Here is an 18,796-nt window from a genome sequence, read left to right as displayed (position 1 = left end):
GCCACTAGGCTTATACCATGCTCTGCTACAACCGCGACCCTTCTCCTGGGCAAGAAATTAAAGAATTTCTCTCTGGGAGAACTGACCAGTCTAAGAGAAAAGGCCTCAGTTACTGAAAATGGGTCATCTCCAGCCAAATTGGTCAGCCCACACTGAGGGTACCACCTGAGTGGCTCTGACTCTTAAACACTGATGTATGATTAGCAGACTTTGGGGGAAATCCTGACTGGAAGAAAGAGCAAAACAGGAAAGAAAGGAAAAAAAAATGTGAACCCTGAGAAAATAGAAACAGCGTATGCAACAGAAGAGAGATTTTTTAATATAAAATTAAGATCCAAGGGTATTGTAGCTATGAAACAAGAATGGGATATTGAGAATGAGAAAAGGTGAGAAGGAAGGTTAACAAATGAGTGATAACAGAGCAGAAAATCCACTGAAAGGTGGCGTATGGTTCTCGAAGGGCGAAATCTTGCTCTAGAAGGGCCCTTTTCCAACGGCTCCACGGAGGTAAGCAGTTGTAGAACAGATTTAACCACAACTTTTTTTAAAGTAAAAAAAAAAAAAAAAAAATCTGAGCCCTCTAGCCACCCATTTCTTCTTCCAAAGTGACAGCAATTATTCTGAGAAATTAAAATCATCACGGAAAAGGCTACGTTATAGTTTATTGTTGTCCTAACTCAATTCAGGGTGACAAGTGCAATCATTGCTACTGCATTTTACGACTCTGAGGCAGCATCACCCGAAGACGGTTTCTACCTTTTTAAAACACGAGATTCTTACATTAACAGATTGTTTCGCCATCTTGAACCCCGTGATCTGGAGTCAGCTACAGTCTTGACCAGGTGGTTTCTGCTCTCTCACCCTAGGCAGGTGTCCCTACACAGCTGGGTAGTGGTCTGCGTTCACTCCAGGCCATCTTCACTTCCCCAGAGAGGCCAGGTAGATGTACCAGAACAGAGACACCAGGTTGGCGACAAGCACCCGGAACTGCCAAAGCGAACACAGGCCACAGTGAGCGAAGTCCTGACTGCGCTTCCCAGGCACCCATCCCCCGGGACTGAGCCCATCCGCCTACTACTGTATTCACTGAGCCTTACTTTGTACTGAGCACCGTGCTGGAGGGGTGAGCAGGACTCTGCCTAGCCATGTTACAGGCCAGGAGGGGAAACTGACGAGAACTGTCCCACATCCTCCTTCGCTGAGCACTAGCTCCTGGCTTAGCTTCCCAGCCCAGGACTGGTCAAGTGGTGGCCTCACCCAGCCCACTGGTGGCCGCCAGCCCCCCCACCCCAAGCCATTACCCTGCTTTGATGCTCTCATGGATGTACTCCCACCTGAAATGCCTTTAGTCAGGGAGCCTCCCTGGCATATAAGCTCCATGAAAGTAGCAGTCTGGTCTGTCTTGTTAATCACTGTACCCCTAGAGTTTAGAACAGTGGGGCATATAGTAGGTGCTCAGTATTTGCTTAATAAGCTTCACTGCCCCTTAGGCACTTGCCTGCGACCACCTCAAATGGAAACCGTGACCACAGCCTCCTGGCGCTCTGTCCCCAGGGTGCCCAGAAGGGTTCCATTTTCCGGGCTCTCCTACTCTCCCATCCACAGACCCCTTCACATCCTCAGCCCTTCTGCCTTTCTGTGTCTATTTCCTTTGCTACATACATTAGAATACAAGGCCCAAAGCCCTCATTGCCTTCCCTTCCTGTTCCTTGGTTATACTCCTTGGCAAAGCTCCATTCTCCCTGCTCCCCTGCCACGCTGGGGCCCTAGGTCCACGCACACGAGGGTCTCCAGTCGGCTCCCTCTGCCGTCCTCTACAGGTTTGCCCCTCCTCTCCCCTCGAAGTACCCATCCTACCTCCTTTTGCCTCAGTGTGGCCCCGCCCTGGCCTCTGCCTTCCCCAGGGAAAGAGGTATGGATGGGAGGTCACCAGTGAACAGGCACCACTCTCTTGTCTTAGTAAAGAAGAGCCTCTGTCCAAAGCATCCCTCTGCCTGTGTCCAAACCCCGTGCACCCTCTTTAGGGTAGAATATGGCCTCTCCAAGCTTCAGAGACCCTCTCCTATCACTTCTCCCCATCTCGTCACACACTTCTTGAGAGAACTTCGCAGACTTAACAATTTCTTTTCTACTTCCCCACCCACTGCTCAATTCACAGCAGTCTGGCTTCAGCCCTCATGGAGCCACTGAAATTGCTCCTGGGAAGGTCACTGATGAGGATTGTTGTTAAAGTCAATGAAACTAACTGATTTTCATTTTCCTTTAACTCCCTGCAGTGACTGTGGTTGTGTCACTGCCACCTTCTGGTTTTCTGCTACTCCTTGGTGTGTGTGTGTGTGTGTGTGTGACCACCCAGCCTGCACCTCCCTCCCTCTTCCCATCCTTGCAATGGAGCTCTGCTCCAGGGAGTTCTGCCTCAGAACTGGGGGAAACCAAGTTTCCCTGGGGGAAACCAAGTAGGTTACTTAAATGGTGTGCAAAAAAAGCTTGAGGCTGCTCTCCTTGGAAAGGCCCGTCGGAGAGGCTAGCCCTTGCCTGGGCTCTGGGAACTTAGAGTTCCTGTGGGTTCCTACCTTTCCCCAACGGATAAGAATGGCCTCTGTGCTTGGACTGCTCGCTAAAACAAAGCAGTTCTGCTGAGCACTGACTCTCCTTCTGGGAGTCTGGAATTCTGGTAAGCACCAGGCAGAGGGTGCCTATGTGACTAGCTCTCCCCCAAACCCCAGGCGCTGGGTCTTTACAGGGCTTCCCTGGACAGAAACATGGCCTGAGCGTTGCTGCGTTTTGTTGGTGGGTGAGAGCTTGCCCTGCGTGACCCTCACGGGAGGGAGGGAGCGTAGGAAGGCTGCAGTGTATTCCTAAGATGCGGTTGCAAATCCTTGCTCTGAGGCTGTAATACACCCACGGCCGTGGGCAGACGCTGCGCCAAGCCCCGCCTCCAGATCACTAGCCCTGGGCGTGGTCTTGGGGCTGGACACAGGTGGGCTGTCCTTGGTGTGTAAAGACGGCGCAGGACGGCGGGCCCCTCAGCCTTGCCCTGGTGAGCTCTTCCTGCAGCTTAGAGCCCCTCCAGGCTCCCACCGTGCTCAGAGTGGAGGCCCAGTTTCAGCAGCCTGCCTCGGGCCGCGACCCCCGGTGCCCAGAAGGGCTGAACCTGGTGCGCGGCGCCCCGACAGCATCCCTGCCCCCAGGGTCCTGCCTGCCGCTTGCCTCTCTGGCGCACGGGGCGGGTAAGGCCGGCCGGCCTCTGCCCCACACCCTGCTGGGCACGGCCACCGCTCGACTCCCGCACGCAAGCCCAGCTGTGACCCGCGGGGCCAGGCACTGGCAACGCTGCGCCCCTGGAAAACTCGAGCTGTCCTGGACTGGAGGCTTTTCAGAAATGTTTCTGGGACCAAGGGATGAGGTGTGGACACACGCTTCGCCCGTCCACATCCAAAGCTGCTAATGATTCTGCGCGGAGAGAAAACCACCAATCGTTCCAAGAAGGAACAAGGCTGGTGGAGGATGAGGCCCCCTCGGGCTCCGCATGGTGCCAGCTGGCCCTCACCTGCAGAGGGACGTAGTTGATGTTGATGAACTGCACTGGGGTCCAGACTCGCCAGTTCATGCGCAGCGCCGGCCAGAAGCTTCTTCTTATCTGGACAGAGAGAGCAGCTGCGTCTCTCCCCTGGAAAGGAGGGGAGTGTGGACAGTAAGTGATCACCACTGCCCTCAGAACTGAAGCGGGGGTGCCACGGTCTGGAGGGCCCCAAACCCTAACACGATGGTTTTGAAAACTGTGGATTTTGTTCCGTTTGTATAGAGACAGCACATCTGTGTGTCTCATTAGCACCGCAGGGATCAGGAGCCAGTCACCTGGTCAGAAAGCTGACGGTGAGACTCCCCGCGGCTCATCCTGTGCCCACTGCCCGCACAGGCCCTCATCGCTCCTCGCAGAGCTGATTAAGTGGTGTGACCCGTACTGCTGGCAGCGGGCACCAGAGCTGCTATTTATGGCCTGGCTGTTCGTGTTTCCCAAAATGGCCTCCAAAATTGATGCGTTTTTCAAGCAAAACTTGTCAGGAGTTTTTAAAAAATGAGCCCCAATAAGTTGATTCTGAATGTCATCTGAAAGGATAAGTGCATAAAAAATAACTATCTTGAAAAATAATAACAGGGGAGGCCTAAATTACTGAAGATTTAAAAAATACTCTATGGTAATTAATACTAATAATTACGGTAATTAAAAGCTAAAAAATAAAAGACATACGATGGAAACAGAATCCAGCAAAAGATCGAAGAGTCCAGATAATGGCCTGTACATATGAGAATGACAGTATATGATAAAGTTGACACTTCAAGGCACAGGATTGTTTGATAAATGGCAATGAGATAATTTGCAACTGAAGTGGAAGAAACAAGACAAGTGTATCTCCCACATATAATTAAAAAAATAAGAATACTGGAGGAAAATATAGAATATTCCTATTATGTTTGCATTTGTCAAAATGCACATAATATCATAGGAGTAAAAGAACAAAGTTTAAGAGAATATTTCCAGTATCTTCCTGTAAAGAAACCCACAACGAAAAAGAATCACATATTTGAATACATGAATTTTTTAAACTCCTGCATGGAGAAACACACTATAAATAAACTATTTTTGTAACTTCAAATGTTTAACTTTAGGGGCGCCTGGGTGGCTCAGTCGGTTGGGTGGCCGACTTCGGCTCAGGTCATGATCTCATGGTCCGTGAGTTCGAGCCCCGCGTCGGGCTCTGTGCTGACAGTTCAGAGCCTGGAGCCTGCTTCATATTCTGTGTCTCCCTCTCTCTGACCCTCCCCTGTTCATGCTCTGTCTCTCCCTGTCTCAAAAATAAATAAACGTTAAAAAAAAAAAATTAAAAAAAAAATGTTTAACTTTATATGAAGTTAAAAGACAAACACCTAGGAGCGCCTGGGTGGCTCAGTCGGTTAAGCGTCTGACTTCAGCTCAGGTCATGATCTCATGGCTCATGAATTCGAGCCCCACGTTGGGCTCTGTGCTGACAGCTCAGAGCCTGGAACCTGCTTCGGATTCAGTGTCTCCCTCTCCCTTTGCTCCTCCCCTGCTCATGCTGTCTGTCTCTCTCTCAAAAATAAACATTTAAAAAAAAAAAAGACAAACACCTAAAAAATGGGGAAAATAGGGGCGCCTGGGTGGCGCAGTCGGTTAAGCGTCCGACTTCAGCCAGGTCACGATCTCGCGGTCCGTGAGTTCGAGCCCCGTGTCAGGCTCTGGGCTGATGGCTCGGAGCCTGGAGCCTGTTTCCGATTCTGTGTCTCCCTCTCTCTCTGCCCCTCCCCCGTTCATGCTCTGTCTCTCTCTGTCCCAAAAATAAATAAAAAACGTTGAAAAAAAAAATTAAAAAAAAAATGGGGAAAATATCTGCAATTTGTATCCGGCAAAGGATTGATCTCCTTAATATATACAAACACACAATCAGTGAGAAAAAGCCAACACTGATAGAAAATAAGCAAAGTTCATAGAATATAGGAGGTGTATAAAAAGATATTGAACCTTATAAAGATGTATATGTTGTTTTTACATATCAACCTGCAAACTATCTAAAAGAAAAATATAACCATGATTGTCAAGAATGTGGGGAAACAAACCTCACGTGGAGGAGAAAGAAGCTCTGGGGTCACAAAGCCTGGGTCTGACTCGATTCAAGGGCTCGTAAGTTATGAGAACTTAAGCCATGGGCCTCAGCTTTCTCATCTGTAAAATGGGGTTGCCTTGTGGCTCAAATGACACGAAGGGCTCAACGCGGGGCTTGGAACAAGCGCTCATAAATGTCCGCCGTTTGTATTACTCTGTACCACCGCAGGGAGGACACGTTGAGGACAGCCTTTTTGGATAAGGGACGGACATACGGTGGACTAGCAAACACTGTGTGGTCCAAACATGATGTCTATGATCAAGAAATGCTAGATGTCGGCACAGCGCAGGGAAGAGAGAAAGCGATATTTTAACAGAGTCGTATGCTGACACTTGCGGTGAGCATAGTGTAATGTATTGAGAAGTTGAGTCACTGTGCTGCACACCTGAAACTAACATAACATTGTGGGTCACCTATATTCAAATTAAAAAAAAATTTTTTTAATGCAGATGCAGAAGCATCTATCGTGTGTGTGGTATAATGTGGTCCAACACAAGGCATTTATGTTGGGCGCTTTACACACCTTGGTAACATACGATACGCGGATTTAGGGGTTTTGTCTATTAATGAAAAATATATTCCTTTCGTAGCTAGAAGGAAAAAAAGAGACACTCCTGTACCTTCACTTCTAATGTGGGTATCCTTTGCTTCCTACCTCAGGTTTTCTAACGGCTTCCCGAACACTTCTTTTTGCTATCAAGGACTTACTAGCAATCATGGTTGAGGTTATGCATCTTTCCTGCTTCCCCCGCAAGGATCACTTTTGGCCACAGGGGCATTCTCTTCAGTAACAAGACCTCAAGATGCTGCTTCAAAATAAAACCTGCAGAAGCATTTGCCTGCTGTGATTGGTCGGAACGATTACTTTCAGGGCAGAACAGGACACATCTCAGGCACACAGTGGACAGAGAGATGGTGAGAGGCTGGAGGTGTAGTGAACTGGGAAGGGTCTTAGGCTGGGCACGTTAGAACAGACATGGCTAGTGATTTGCGTGAACACACCTCTCCTGCGGTGAGTTGTGAGGTTTTCAGTCTATGCTGGTCTGTTAACCTCTTCAGAGCACTTATGATGTTCAGGCACTGAATTAGCACAGGCTTCTGCGATACCATTAGGGGCCTGAAACTTCTGTGTCGTGAGTCCCACAGACCCCCTTCTCAGAATCCTGTTTATATAACATATATAAGATTACCAGGGAACTATACTGAATACAGCTACCAAAATATTCAGAAAAGAATCTTATTGGGGCGCCTGGGTGGCTCAGTCGGTTAAGCAGCCGACTTTGGCTCGGGTCATGATTTCGCAGTCTGCGAGTTCGAGCCCCGCGTTGGGCTCTGTGCTGACAGCTCAGAGCCTGGAGCCTGTTTCAGATTCTGTGTCTCACTCTCTCTGACCCTCCCCCGTTCGTGCTCTGTCTCTGTCTCAAAAATAAATAAACGTTAAAAAAAAAATTTTTTTTTTAAAAGAATCTTATGATAGACCAGTGTATGTGCTTCCTTAACACATTCAGTGACGAGACTTGAAACCAGGTGCAGGGGGTCCAGAAACATAAAAGATATTTTGGGATGTGTGATATCAAGACCTCCGTGATTTCTTACTGCGGACCAACAGGTACCGCCAATATGACTGGGGTTTGTGTCTGACATTCATAAAAACAAGAGAGAGAAGTTTCAATTTTGGTGTGCCGGAAAGTTCACAGACCCTCTGAATTCCACCCACGGATGCCAGGTCAAGAATCGCTGTGCCCCGCAAAGAGCTATCGCAAGTACTAAGGCAGCGACCAACCTCCAGGAAGTTCATGACGAGGAGAAACAACAACAGGAAGGCCGGTGCAAAGAGGAGGCGGTCCAGGAGGAGCCTCTTGACCCCAGCCCAGGGGACCTCAGAAGGGATCCAGTGCTCCATGAAGAGGTAGAAGAAGTGACTCAGTGGCCCTGTGAAGAAGAACCTGAGGCCCCGCAGCGGGGGTGAGCAGGACTGCCATTTCCTGGATGTGTCCTTCTTGGGTCCAGCTTCACCCCCCCAACCCCAGGTCCTAAGCCTTGCTCCCTGGGCCCCCCATCCCTGACCACACAGGTATGTGTGGTCCTTCTAGAAAACAGGCTTTCTTTGAATCTGCTTCAAGCATTGTCTTTTGTCCCTGCTAGACCAGATCCCCCATGGATCTTCACGAGGCCAGCTCCTTCTCAACACTGTCAGCTTGGAGACCTCCTCATTGTTCGGGACAACGCACCAGCTGCTGTCTCAGCCACTCTCAATTCCAGGTCCTGTTTCACTGCCTTCATAGCATTTATCACTACATGTCCTCATCTCATTTGTTTAGTCACGTGGCGCCCTCTTCGCCCTGCTACAGGTACGCGTCACGAGACGGATTGTGTCTGTCTCATCGCTGCTGTGTCCACAGCGCCTAGAACGTGGCCTGGCTCAGAGGAGGTGCTCAGTAGTAAGTAAGTGGGGGCACCCCTGGTATTAGAGCTTCTCAGCAAACCCTGTTGGGTAGTTAGCAAGAGTGAAGCCTGGTGCTGGGCACTGGCTTGTCTGTCCTGCTACTGTGCATTCCCAAGTGTAGAACGCTTGGGACAGAACTGAACCCAGCCACGCCATCTGCTGGTAAAACACATCCACAGTTCCGTAAGATTCAGCAATAAAATGGGGGGTAGGGACCTAAGGGTCTTCCCATTTTTGACACTAACGTCCTTAAACAAGTGGTTCTCAGCTGTGGCTTCCTGTCCTGCCACAGGTTATGTGGCCGGGAGCAGGGTCCTCAGTGAGAGGGAACGGAAGTCAACGCCATAAACCCTGAGTGGGTGAGGCCTCTCAGGTGATCCTGACTCCCTCCTTCCCTCCAGGAGGATTATGGCTTCTCTTTATCTACATTACAGGACAGCTGTGGTGGCTGCAACCAGAGGGCTTCCGAAGACGAAGGGATATTTGTGAGTTTTAGATCAAAAACAAAACACGACTTCAAAATAATCCATCTATACAAACACTATTGTTGGCCAGAGAACGTGACGTGGATTTAATTGGGTAAAACTCCTGAATCTCTGTGTTCTTTGCAGTTCCAAAAGTGATTCCGAAACTGGACATTTTTCAGGATTCCTAAGTATTTATTTTCTGGTTGTTTAAGCTATGAAAATAACAGAAACAACTGGCAATATTTGAGTAGTTTTCCTCTTTCACGGTCTTTGTGTCTTAAAGTCTAATTTAGGTTCAGGTGAATTATCTGCCCTCAGATCTCTCGGCCCAATGAGGACAGCCGCCCCCACTCATGCGATTCAAAATGAAAACCATAAAACAAGTTAATGTTATCCATCATTCTGGCTTTTTCCCCATGATTACTTCAACGCTTTTTAAAAATTATTTCTCAAAATTAGGTTATTTCAGAGACTTGGTCTTGATACCCTAGCTTTGTCATGGTTAGTCTGCTGCTGGTTAGTTCAGCCCCTTTGTGAAACTCACCCATAAATGGCGTATCTGAGAGGCCCACTGACATCTAGCTTTTGGGAGTTTTCTTTTTTCCGCTGCTTCGCCATCACCTGGGCCAGGAAGTTCCCAAGTGCTGACAAAATGCCACTGTGGACAGAGATGTCGTCAGAAAACGGGGGCAACCAGCAAGAGGGGGGCCATTCCTGCATGTACTTAGCGTGGCTGTTCTGAGATCATGGTGGGGTGGGTAGAGAGGAGTCCTTTTTTTTTTTTTTTTTTTAATTTAAAAAAAAAATTTTTTTTTCAACGTTTTTTTAAATTTATTTTTGGGACAGAGAGAGACAGAGCATGAACGGGGGAGGGGCAGAGAGAGAGGGAGACACAGAATCGGAAACAGGCTCCAGGCTCCGAGCCATCAGCCCAGAGCCCGACGCGGGGCTCGAACTCACAGACCGTGAGATTGTGACCCGGCTGAAGTCGGACGCTTAACCGACTGCGCCACCCAGGCGCCCCGAGAGGAGTCCTTTTTAAAGAAGGTTTTTAGTTTTAATTTTTTATTTTTTTAGAGAGAGCGCAAGTGGTGGAGAGGGGCAAAGGGAGAGAGAGAGAATCCCAAGCAGGCTCCACACTCTGCACGGAGCCTGGCGCGGGGCTCAATCCCACGACCCTTGGGATCATGACCCGAGCTGAAATCAAGAATCTGACGCTCGACTGAGCCACCCAGGCGCCCCTAAAGCAGGTTTTTAAGGCAGCCCCAGTGTAAGGTCCCTATGTCAAAAGGTGGGGATAGCAGAACGAAAGCCAGGAAAATCTGACCTGTGGACTGTGTCTGTGCCAGTGCCTGGCTGTGATATTGTGCTACACTTTTACAAAATGTTACCCATGGGGGAAACTGGGCAAAGTGTGCGAGGGACCTCCCTGTATTCTTTCTTACACCCGCATGTAAACTACAGTGATCACAACAGAAATGTCAGTAGAGAGGTGGAGACAGGCCCGGTTGCTCCAAGGCTTGGTCTGCAGCTACCTTCTGATAAGCTCTGTGGGCTAAAAATGTCAAAATTCTTTGCATGGGTGATAAGCACCTTCTTGAGCTGATCCTTGGCTACCTCTTTCTCATCTGCTTCCTTTCTCGGCTTTTCATTTCTCCAGCAACACAGTCTTCTTTCCGCCCCTCCATTATTAGCTTGCTCCTCCCTCGGGATCTTTGCACCTGAAGTACCCTCTGCCCAGGGAGGTTTGGCTCCCCTCGTTCCCTCCCTTCATCCAGGCCTCCTGTTCAAATGTCACCTTCCCCGACCACTTCATCTCTGCTATGTATTTATCTGTTTCTCGTCTACTCTTTCACTAGAACAGAAACGCCTTTGAGGGTCCCTACCCTCTTGATTGCTGCTGATGCCTGACACGCAGGAAGCGTGCTGTACCTACTTAGGAAAAGCTGGCTTTAACAAAAGCGGACAAACTTATAAAAGGGTGCAACTGACCAGCAGACGGGGGAGTGCGGAGGGCGGAGGGGGACTGTCACCTTTCTGCCGAATGCAAAGCTGACTAAGAAACCAAATCTTAACACGTCGCTCCTGAGCCACTCTAACCTCAGAACAAGCGCAGGTCAGGCTTCGACCGCCCGCGGAGAAGCTGGGCCGGAGGTCACCTCCAGGGCCGGAGGTCACGTCCAGGGCAGGAGGTCTGCCTGGAGCCCTTCGCTTTGTGCCTTCCTTCGGTCTGGCCCCTGGTAACTACTTGTGAGGACCGAATGCACCAAGCCGCCTCTGCTGAGCTCTCGGGCTAACTGAAGGCCTTTGGGAGGTCATTCTGACACCCGGACATTTTGCCTTTCGCACTCAAATCCCTGCACAGGATGCATCTACGTGGCTGGGTCCCCGAGCTCCGGGCCGCCCCCCGCCCGGTCCCGTTCCCTCCGCGGCCCTTGCGCGCCGACCTGGTGGCCGCCTTGGTGAGCACAGGGTAGAGCCGCAGAAGGCGCAGGTACTGGGCGAGCGCCCGCTGCGGGAGCGCCCCGAGCCCGGCCTCCGCCCGCAGCTTCGACGCCGCCGACGCCATCGCCTACCGCGCTCCGCGCCCTCCGGGGCCCCACGTCCCCCGCACCAGGCGGGGACGGCCTGACATTTCCCGCCCCGCCGCGGCACGCAGCGCGGCCGGGGACAGACCCCGCCTTGCGCGGCGACCGCCTCCGCACACTTTTCCCTGAGTCCCTATCCGGCCGCCACCCCTCGGGCGGCCGTGGCCATTGGAGCTCGGTGGGGCGGGGCGGGGCGGGGCGGGGCGAGGCGAGCCTCCAGAGGGAGCGGCGGGCGCTTCCGGTCTCTCGCGAGAGTTGGGGGGAGCGCGCCAAATTTCTCCGGGAGAGCCGGGGCGGTGCGAGCGCGGCGCGATGGTTCTGAGGAACAGCGGGCGGCGGCGCGCGGAACCGGGCGCGGACGGCGAGGCCAGCCGGTGAGGGGCGCCGGGCCGTCCGGGCGGGTGGGCGGCGGGCGTTTGGGGCGCGCGGCCGCGGCGGCCCCGCTCAGGACGCCTCGGTGCGGCGCGTCGGTCCCGGGCTCGCACTGGGTTTCCGTGCGCTTCGCTCCGAGGTCGGTGTGGGAACGTCTGTGGTTGGCGACGTGGCGGCGCAGCAGGTGGGGCCGCCTCCCTGGGTTTGTAACGCGGGCCGGTGGGGGACGGCTTCGTGCAGACCGCGGCGTGTGCGCGCCCCTCGCTCCGCTCCCGCCTGGTGCAGACGGAGGCCTTGCGGGCGCGGGGGGTGCGGAGGTGGGGGGGGGGGCGGAGCGCGGAGGCTGAGCGGGCGCGGGGCGCGGGCCGAGTTCCCGGAGCGCTTCCCCGGCTCTCCGCGTGGACGGAGTGGGGTCGTTCGAGTGTTGGCTTTCAGCGAGCGCCGCTAGCGTAGGATCTTCCCTTACAGACGAGAGACATACTCCCTTGTATTTGTGTTGACCTTTGATGAGTATCCCAAGTGCTGTTTATTGAGCACCCACTGTATACATCACGTGCATCATCTGACTTAATTGTCACGCTCGATTTTGGCAGAACTAGAATCCAGGCCAGATCGGTCATCAGGACTCTCGCTTGTGTACTGCGCTGCCGGGCTTTGCGGGCTCATTGTTGTGGTGGATAACGTTGATTTCACTTTACAGACTAATACATTTCAGAATGGTCATTTTAAATTTTTTATTTTTTTTCAACGTTTTTTATTTATTTTTGGGACAGAGAGAGACAGAGCATGAACGGGGGAGGGGCAGAGAGAGAGGGAGACACAGAATCGGAAACAGGCTCCAGGCTCCGAGCCATCGGCCCAGAGCCTGACGCGGGGCTCGAACTCACAGACCGCGAGATCGTGACCTGGCTGAAGTCGGACGCCCAACCGACTGCACCACCCAGGCGCCCCGGTCATTTTAAAAATAAAAATACAAAGAAACAGCTTTTTGAGTTAATTGTAGATTCGCAAGCAGTTGTAAGAAATGACACACAGATCGCATGCACCCCTAAGCCATAAGGTTCACCCTGGGGGTAACATCTTAGTTGCTAAAGCACAAGGTTGCAACCAGGAAATTGACGTGCATGCAGTGCATGGACACTCGTGTGTGTGTGTGTGTGTGTGTGTGTGTGTTTACTCGCGTGTGTGCACATCGTATGTGAGCACCACCACAATCAAGGCGCAGAACAGTTCTAGCCCACGGATCGCTCCTGCTGCCCTTTTGTGGCCACAGCCGCCTCCGCTCCTCCCTCTTCCTCATCCATGCCAGCCACTACTCTTGTCCACTCTGGTTTTACTCCAAGGATGCTGTCTCAGTGGAATTGTGAAGTGTGTGATTTTAGAGGGTTGGCTTTTTTCACTGTGAATAATACCCTTGATGGGTAAGTTTGTTCCCTCTTCTTGACCAATAGTATTGCATGGGAAGGATACAGCCTAGGTTGATGAGTCACCTGTTAAGGAGTCCCTGGGTGGTTTCCACTTTGGGTTATCATGAGTGAGCTGCTAGGCACAGTCACGCGCAAGTGTGTGTGTGAACGTGAGTTTCTCTTCTCCGGGGTAAGTGCCCAGGAGCGCAATGCTGGACTTCGTGCATTTTTAGTGTCCCATAAGGCAGCAGTGTCCAGTCGGGATTGTTTTTTTTTTTTAAGTTTTTCTTTTTTAGTTTATTTTTTTAAAGAGACAGAGCGGGGGAGGAGTAGAGAGGATCTGAAGCAGGCTCTGTGCTGCCAGCAGAGAACCCGATGCGGGGCCCGCACTCACAAACCGTGAGATCACGACTTGAGACAGTTGGACGCTCAACCACTGAGCCCCCTCAGGCGCCCCACGATTGTTTCTATTAGTGCTCTGGTTACAGAGCCCAGCGTGTTTTGCGGATCCTGCCTGTCGCGTTTCCCGCGACATATGTTGTTGTAATGAATCGTTCTGCCACACGTGAGGTGTTTTGGGGGACGCATCTCCTGTGTCACATCCGAAATGGTCACGCTGGGTGGACGGAGGGCTGTGGGAACGGATGGCGTCGTGATCGGTGAAGACGAATTTCCCTCCTTTCGTGCAGGGACGATGGCCCCTCTTCCTCTGTCTCAGCACTTAAGCGCCCGGAGCGCAGTCAACGGACAGATAAGATGGATTTGCGCTTTGGTTTTGAGAGACTCAAGGAGCCTGGTGAGAAGACGGGCTGGCTCATCAACATGCACCCCGTAAGCGCCTGGGCTTTTTCTGGGGCCTCGTCCCGCTCAGGAGGGCAGCTGCGGCCCTCGGAGCGGCCTTGGCCTTGGCGGCGCGGGGGATACCGGCGGAGACGGCACCGTTCGTAGCTCTCCGACTTCCCTCTTTCACACCGCTGGGTCGTGTAGGGGCTACGGGGAAGACCAGGGTGAAGGGTGTCCCTGTTAACCCACAAGGATGAAGTTTTCAGGGATGAGGGGGGGATTGAGAGAAACCCTCATTTGAAAGGTGTTGCGATGCGGTTCTTGTGAATGGGGCTACGGGATGTTTACGCGGGGGCGGGGCAGGGAGAAAGGGTTTGTTTTTGTGCTCAGTTTCCCAGAGAGTGAAAAGCAACAGGGGTCTTGGACTGTGCGGCGGGTAAGGTGCCTGTGCTGGCCGGTTCTCTCGTAGACCGAGATTTTAGATGAAGATAAACGCCTGGTCAGTGCGGTGGATTACTACTTTATTCAAGATGACGGGAGCAGATTTAAGGTAAGCCCCTGAACCCCAAGAAGCTAAAACCCACTCAAGTGATGAGGTGTAGCTGGGTCCAAAGTGGTAGCTGTGAGGAGAGGGGTTGGGAGCTGTCAGGGACACGGGTCCCTTGGAGCCACATGGGTCACCACTTAGGATGTCATAAGAGGAGCCAGCTTGGACAGACTGGAAGAGCAGTGTCGTCTGTCTCAGACTTTTGCCCCTGCCATATGTGCAGCTCTTAATTTCCTGCTGCAGCACCTTTTTTTTTTTTTTTAATTTTTTTAATGTTTATTTATTTTTGAGACAGAGACAGAGCGTGAATGGGGGAGGGTCAGAGAGAGAGGGAGACACAGAATCCGAAACAGGCTCCAGGCTCTGAGCTGTCAGCACAGAGCCCGACGTGGGGCTCAAACTCACCGACCCTGAGATCATGACCTGAGCCGAAGTCGGAAGCTCAACTGACTGAGCCACCCAGGTGCCCCTTCAGCATCTTTTAAGAGGTGTCAAGGGCAAGGGTGCATCGGATCCAGGCTGCTCACGAGTATAATAGCAAACAGCGTGTCTTCACTCGTCTCCCTTTTTTCTTTCTTGTTGCCTCTGAATGGTCGGTGGCTTTCGCAGGTGGCCTTGCCCTACAAGCCATATTTCTACATTGCAACCAGAAAGGTAAGTGTGGTTAGTAGAGTCAGGTCACACGACCTGAGCCTCAAATATGGGGAGCTTCGGAACTGAACATAAAGGGGCCTCTAGAGAAACGGGCCAGGAAGACAGATTTCACTGTAGAAAGTCCTTTCACTCTGATCTCAATTTAGGGTTGTGAGCGAGAAGTTTCATCTTTTCTCTCCAAGAAGTTTCAGGGTAAAATTGCTAAAGTAGAGACTGTCCCCAAAGAGGATCTGGACTTGGTGAGTACCACTTGGCCCTTCCAGGATAAATGAGGCTGGGTCTGCCCTGCACACGGGGTGAGATGGGTGAGATGGGAGGAGGCCAAGTTTAGCACCTGTGGGGTGGTACGGGTGGCGGGGCTTCGGTGACTGTCCGTATGTCCTGGAGAAGCCCAGTGGCATAGTTGGTGCCACACGCAGAGTTGGACAAGGTGCTTTGGACTTGCTGACTCTTCCATTCGTGGGTTTACCTTTGAGTCGTTCTCCCCTTATTTTCTTTCCCCAATAAAGTCTTTTTTCTCTTGAGCTCATGAGCACAATCTCTTCATTTTGTAGCCAAATCACTTGGTGGGTTTGAAGCGAAATTACATTAAGCTGTCCTTCAACACGGTGGAGGACCTTGTCAGAGTGAGGAAGGACATCTCCCCTGCCGTGAGGAAGAGCCGGGAGCAGGGCCACGCCAGTGATGCCTACACAGCTATGCTGTCCAGGTGAGCTTACCTGTTGTAAGCAGCCAGTGAGTCCACACGGACGGGTTCCTGGAGTGTGTCCCGAGGGGCAAGATGGATGGGAGGTAGGAAAACCCAGTGGTGAAGTTACCATAAGGATTGGCTTGTCCAGTGTGGAAGCACTTTCAAGCAATTAGATAGAATTTCTTTCTTTCTTTCTTTCTTTCTTTCTTTTTTATTAATATTTGAGAGGGAGAGAGAGCATGAACGCACAAGCAGGGGGAGGGCCAGAGAGAGAGAGAGAGAGAGAGAGAGAGAGACATAGAATCTGCAGCAGGCTCCAGGCTCTGAGCTGTCAACACAGAGCCCAACGCGGGGCTTAAACTCATGAGCCGTGAGATCATGACCTGAGCCAAAGTCGGACGCTTAACCAACTGAGCCGCCCAGGTGCCCCTAGATAGAATTTCTTATGTGCTACATTTTTGTTAAAGAAATGGTGGTTTCTTGGCTTACATTTGAGCTCTTCCTCTTTTCTTACATAGCGGTGGGTTTGTGGCTCTAAAATTGAGTTGCTGTAACAGAGACATTTTGGATTCCTAGGCACACCACTTCGCTTCAGTCTGTTTTCATGGCTTATGGCAAGTGTCAAGCTGCCTTCAGAGTTTACTGCATGCCTGGAGTTACATAGCACATCTTCTCTAGAAAACTTTGGGTGTTATACAGAAAAATGTAAATATAGGACGCCCAACTCTGTTCATCAAGTGTTTAGATATCAACAATAATAGGAAACAGGATAAGAGATTAAGAAGAGGAAATCTTGGGGTGCCTGGGTGGCTCAGTCAGTTAAGTGTCCGACTCTTGGTTTTGGCTCAGGTCATGAGATTGAGCCTCTCGTTGGGCTCCACACTGAGTATGGAGCCTGCTTGGGATTTTGTCTCCCCCCGTCCCTAGCTCACTCTCTGTCTCTCTCTCAAAATAAATAAAGAAAAGGCGAGGAAATCTTGGCTAATTAAAACTTATGAAGACTTCAAGAGAGCTAATCATATTCTCTGAAAAAAGATCAATTTGGGACCCTGAACATTTCTGCACTGCATCTGCCCCCTGCCCCCAGTATAATTACCTTTTATAGTATTGCAAGGTGTCCCCAGAGGCCTAAGCCTTTTCTCTAAAACTCGTTGTCTTTTTTTTCCCCTTTAATAGTCCATTTAGTGTTCTGAAGCTTACTGGGCTGATATTAGAGTTAATATTCTAGTGACAGTGATTTCCTGCTTTCCAATGATAAGGTAATTATGGTACTGAAAATTGCTACTTACCAGCTGCTGTGCCACGCAGAGAGCTCTATGAGTGTTACCTCACGACACTCCTGCAGGGTGGACGTGTTCCTGTGACCCTTGTTCTTTAAAAAAAAAAAAAAAATTTTTTTAATGTTTATTTTTGAGACAGAGAGAGACAGAGCATGAACGGGGAAGGGTCAGAGAGAGAGGGAGACACGGAATCCGAAGCAGGCTCCAGGCTCTGAGCTGTCAGCACAGAGCCCAACGCGGGGCTCGAACTCATGGACTGTGAGATCATGACCTGAGCCGAAGTCAGACTCTTAATCAACTGAGCCACCTAGGCACCCCATGACTCTCGTTCTTGATGGGGAAACAAGGTCAGCCAGGGTGGTTCACATCTGTACATGTGCCTCCCAAGTAACAGAGCATTTTCCTTTCTTTGTTTCTAATTGGGATGTAATGTACATCCCATAAAATACGTGTTCGGAGCTCTCACTGAATTTCCTGCCCGTAGCCTGCTGCTTGTGGGAGGCTGTCATCCAACGTCGTCCTTTTTGTTTAAAGGATTTTTTTTTTTTTTATTTGTTTGTTTTTGAGAGAGAGGGAAAGAACATGAGCAGGGTAGGGGCAGAGAGAGGGAGAGAGAGATCCCAAGCAGACTCCACGCTGTCCGGGCAGAGCCTGACACGGGGCTCAGACTAATGAACCGAGAGATCATGACCTGAGCCAAAATCAGGAGTCAGATACTTAACCGACTGAGCACCCCAGCATCCCTGCCAAACCCCCCCCCCCCCCGCCCCACTAATTCTTTAAGAAGAGCCTGTCCTGGTCATCTTAGCCACCGTCTACCTTTTGTGTTTACTCCACATGGACTCTGGTCCCCCCTGCGCCATCCCCCAGCGGACTGTAGTTAGGAGTATCCTCTCTCTGTTTCACAGTGTTCTGCAAGGGGGCAGTGTGGTTGTTGATGAAGAGGAAGCCTCTAAGAAGGTCACTGACCAGTTGGACAACATCGTGGACATGCGAGAGTATGATGTGCCCTATCACATCCGCCTCTCCATTGACCTGAAGATCCATGTGGTGAGTGGGCCGTCGCTTTCGGGCAGCCCCTGGCGGTCAGGAGGTGACACTGAAGAGAAATACCCCTCCCGGGACAGACGCAGACTTGATAAACACGCTGCACGTCCCGCAGGCTCACTGGTACAACGTCAGGTACCGAGGAAATGCCTTCCCTGTGGAAATCACCCGCCGAGATGACCTTGTTGAACGACCTGTAAGTACTGCTTGCGTTTCCTCCATCCTGGCTTTTCCACTTGTTTCTAGAGAGATCTGATTCGGTGCTGAAGAATGAATACAATTCAGAGATTTGTTTTCTTTTTCCCCAAATACTTTCTTAAGAAAGTTGTAGAGAAATCTTTTTCCTTTTTCTTTTTTGTCGGTTTCTGATGAGGTGTGATTTCACTTAGTGCTCGTATGTCACCATGTGATGTCCTTGTTTGAGCTAGGCTGGATCTGAACTTCAAAGGAGAGCTCTGACTTCCATTTTGGATGGTTGGTAGCGACGTGATGGGGTGAAAAGCAGATTCGTATGTGGAAGGCTTTGGTTCAGGAACACATTTGTGATCTTGGGCAAGTCTGTACTCTGTTTTCTCATTTCCAAAGTGGAGATGTTGACTCTAGCACAGTCTCCCATGTGGGTTATCGTAAAGGTCAAAAGGAGGTCATGATTTTAAAGTACTTTGTGACTCAAGTGCTCTGTAATTCTAGGATTTTCCCATCATGCTTTAGCCTCTCATAGGTGTTTAAGATTTCATACCCTCCGTGAATCGTGGTGTTCTTGACATAGGTTAGTCAACCCAAAATGCCTGTCTCGCTTCTTTTGGAACCTCTCTCTGTGGCTGCTTGGCT

General features: G+C 50.9%; 2 protein-coding genes across 3 annotated transcripts in view; one reads left to right on the top strand and one right to left on the bottom strand.

The window, feature by feature from the left end:
- Positions 1-550: 550 nt before the first annotated feature.
- On the bottom strand, positions 551-11,385 carry PXMP2 (peroxisomal membrane protein 2). Of its 2 annotated transcripts, XM_049620711.1 has the most exons (5): positions 11,045-11,347; positions 9,142-9,255; positions 7,468-7,630; positions 3,551-3,670; positions 551-987 (listed from the first exon to the last, which is right to left on the bottom strand). In XM_049620711.1, exons 1-5 carry the CDS (start codon positions 11,164-11,166, stop codon positions 919-921), a joined length of 588 nt encoding a protein of 195 aa, XP_049476668.1. In that variant the 5' UTR covers positions 11,167-11,347; the 3' UTR covers positions 551-918. The 2 variants fall into 2 exon arrangements, with proteins under 2 accessions (XP_049476668.1, XP_049476667.1); XM_049620710.1 differs by lacking the exons at positions 551-987; positions 3,551-3,670 and having other exon boundaries at positions 6,105-7,630; positions 11,045-11,385.
- Positions 11,386-11,449: 64 nt separating this feature from the next.
- Positions 11,450-18,796, top strand: part of POLE (DNA polymerase epsilon, catalytic subunit) — a 45,423-nt gene continuing 38,076 nt past the window's right edge. Inside the window, exons 1-8 of the mRNA XM_049620709.1 lie at positions 11,450-11,559; positions 13,653-13,794; positions 14,216-14,296; positions 14,903-14,947; positions 15,094-15,186; positions 15,502-15,656; positions 17,827-17,968; positions 18,081-18,161. Of these exons, the coding sequence (XP_049476666.1) occupies positions 11,498-11,559; positions 13,653-13,794; positions 14,216-14,296; positions 14,903-14,947; positions 15,094-15,186; positions 15,502-15,656; positions 17,827-17,968; positions 18,081-18,161 (801 nt within the window). The 5' untranslated portion in view covers positions 11,450-11,497. The remainder of the gene's footprint in view (positions 11,560-13,652; positions 13,795-14,215; positions 14,297-14,902; positions 14,948-15,093; positions 15,187-15,501; positions 15,657-17,826; positions 17,969-18,080; positions 18,162-18,796) is intronic.

The sequence above is a fragment of the Panthera uncia genome (assembly GCF_023721935.1).
Source record: "Panthera uncia isolate 11264 chromosome D3 unlocalized genomic scaffold, Puncia_PCG_1.0 HiC_scaffold_9, whole genome shotgun sequence".
Taxonomy (NCBI): domain Eukaryota; kingdom Metazoa; phylum Chordata; class Mammalia; order Carnivora; family Felidae; genus Panthera; species Panthera uncia.
The sequence above is the reverse complement of the archived record's forward strand: the minus strand, read 5'-3'. Positions and strand labels throughout refer to the sequence as shown.

Excerpts from the sequence above, each read along its gene's own strand:
- PXMP2 (XM_049620710.1), bottom strand. The coding sequence starts at position 11,166 with ATGGCGTCGGCGGCGTCGAAGCTGCGGGCGGAGGCCGGGCTCGGGGCG. Across the intron at positions 9,256-11,044 it reads CTCACCAAGGCGGCCACCAG|TGGCATTTTGTCAGCACTTG; the intron begins GTCGGCGCGCAA and ends CTCTGTCCACAG. Across the intron at positions 7,631-9,141 it reads CTCAGATACGCCATTTATGG|GTTCTTCTTCACAGGGCCAC; the intron begins GTGAGTTTCACA and ends GCGGGGCCTCAG.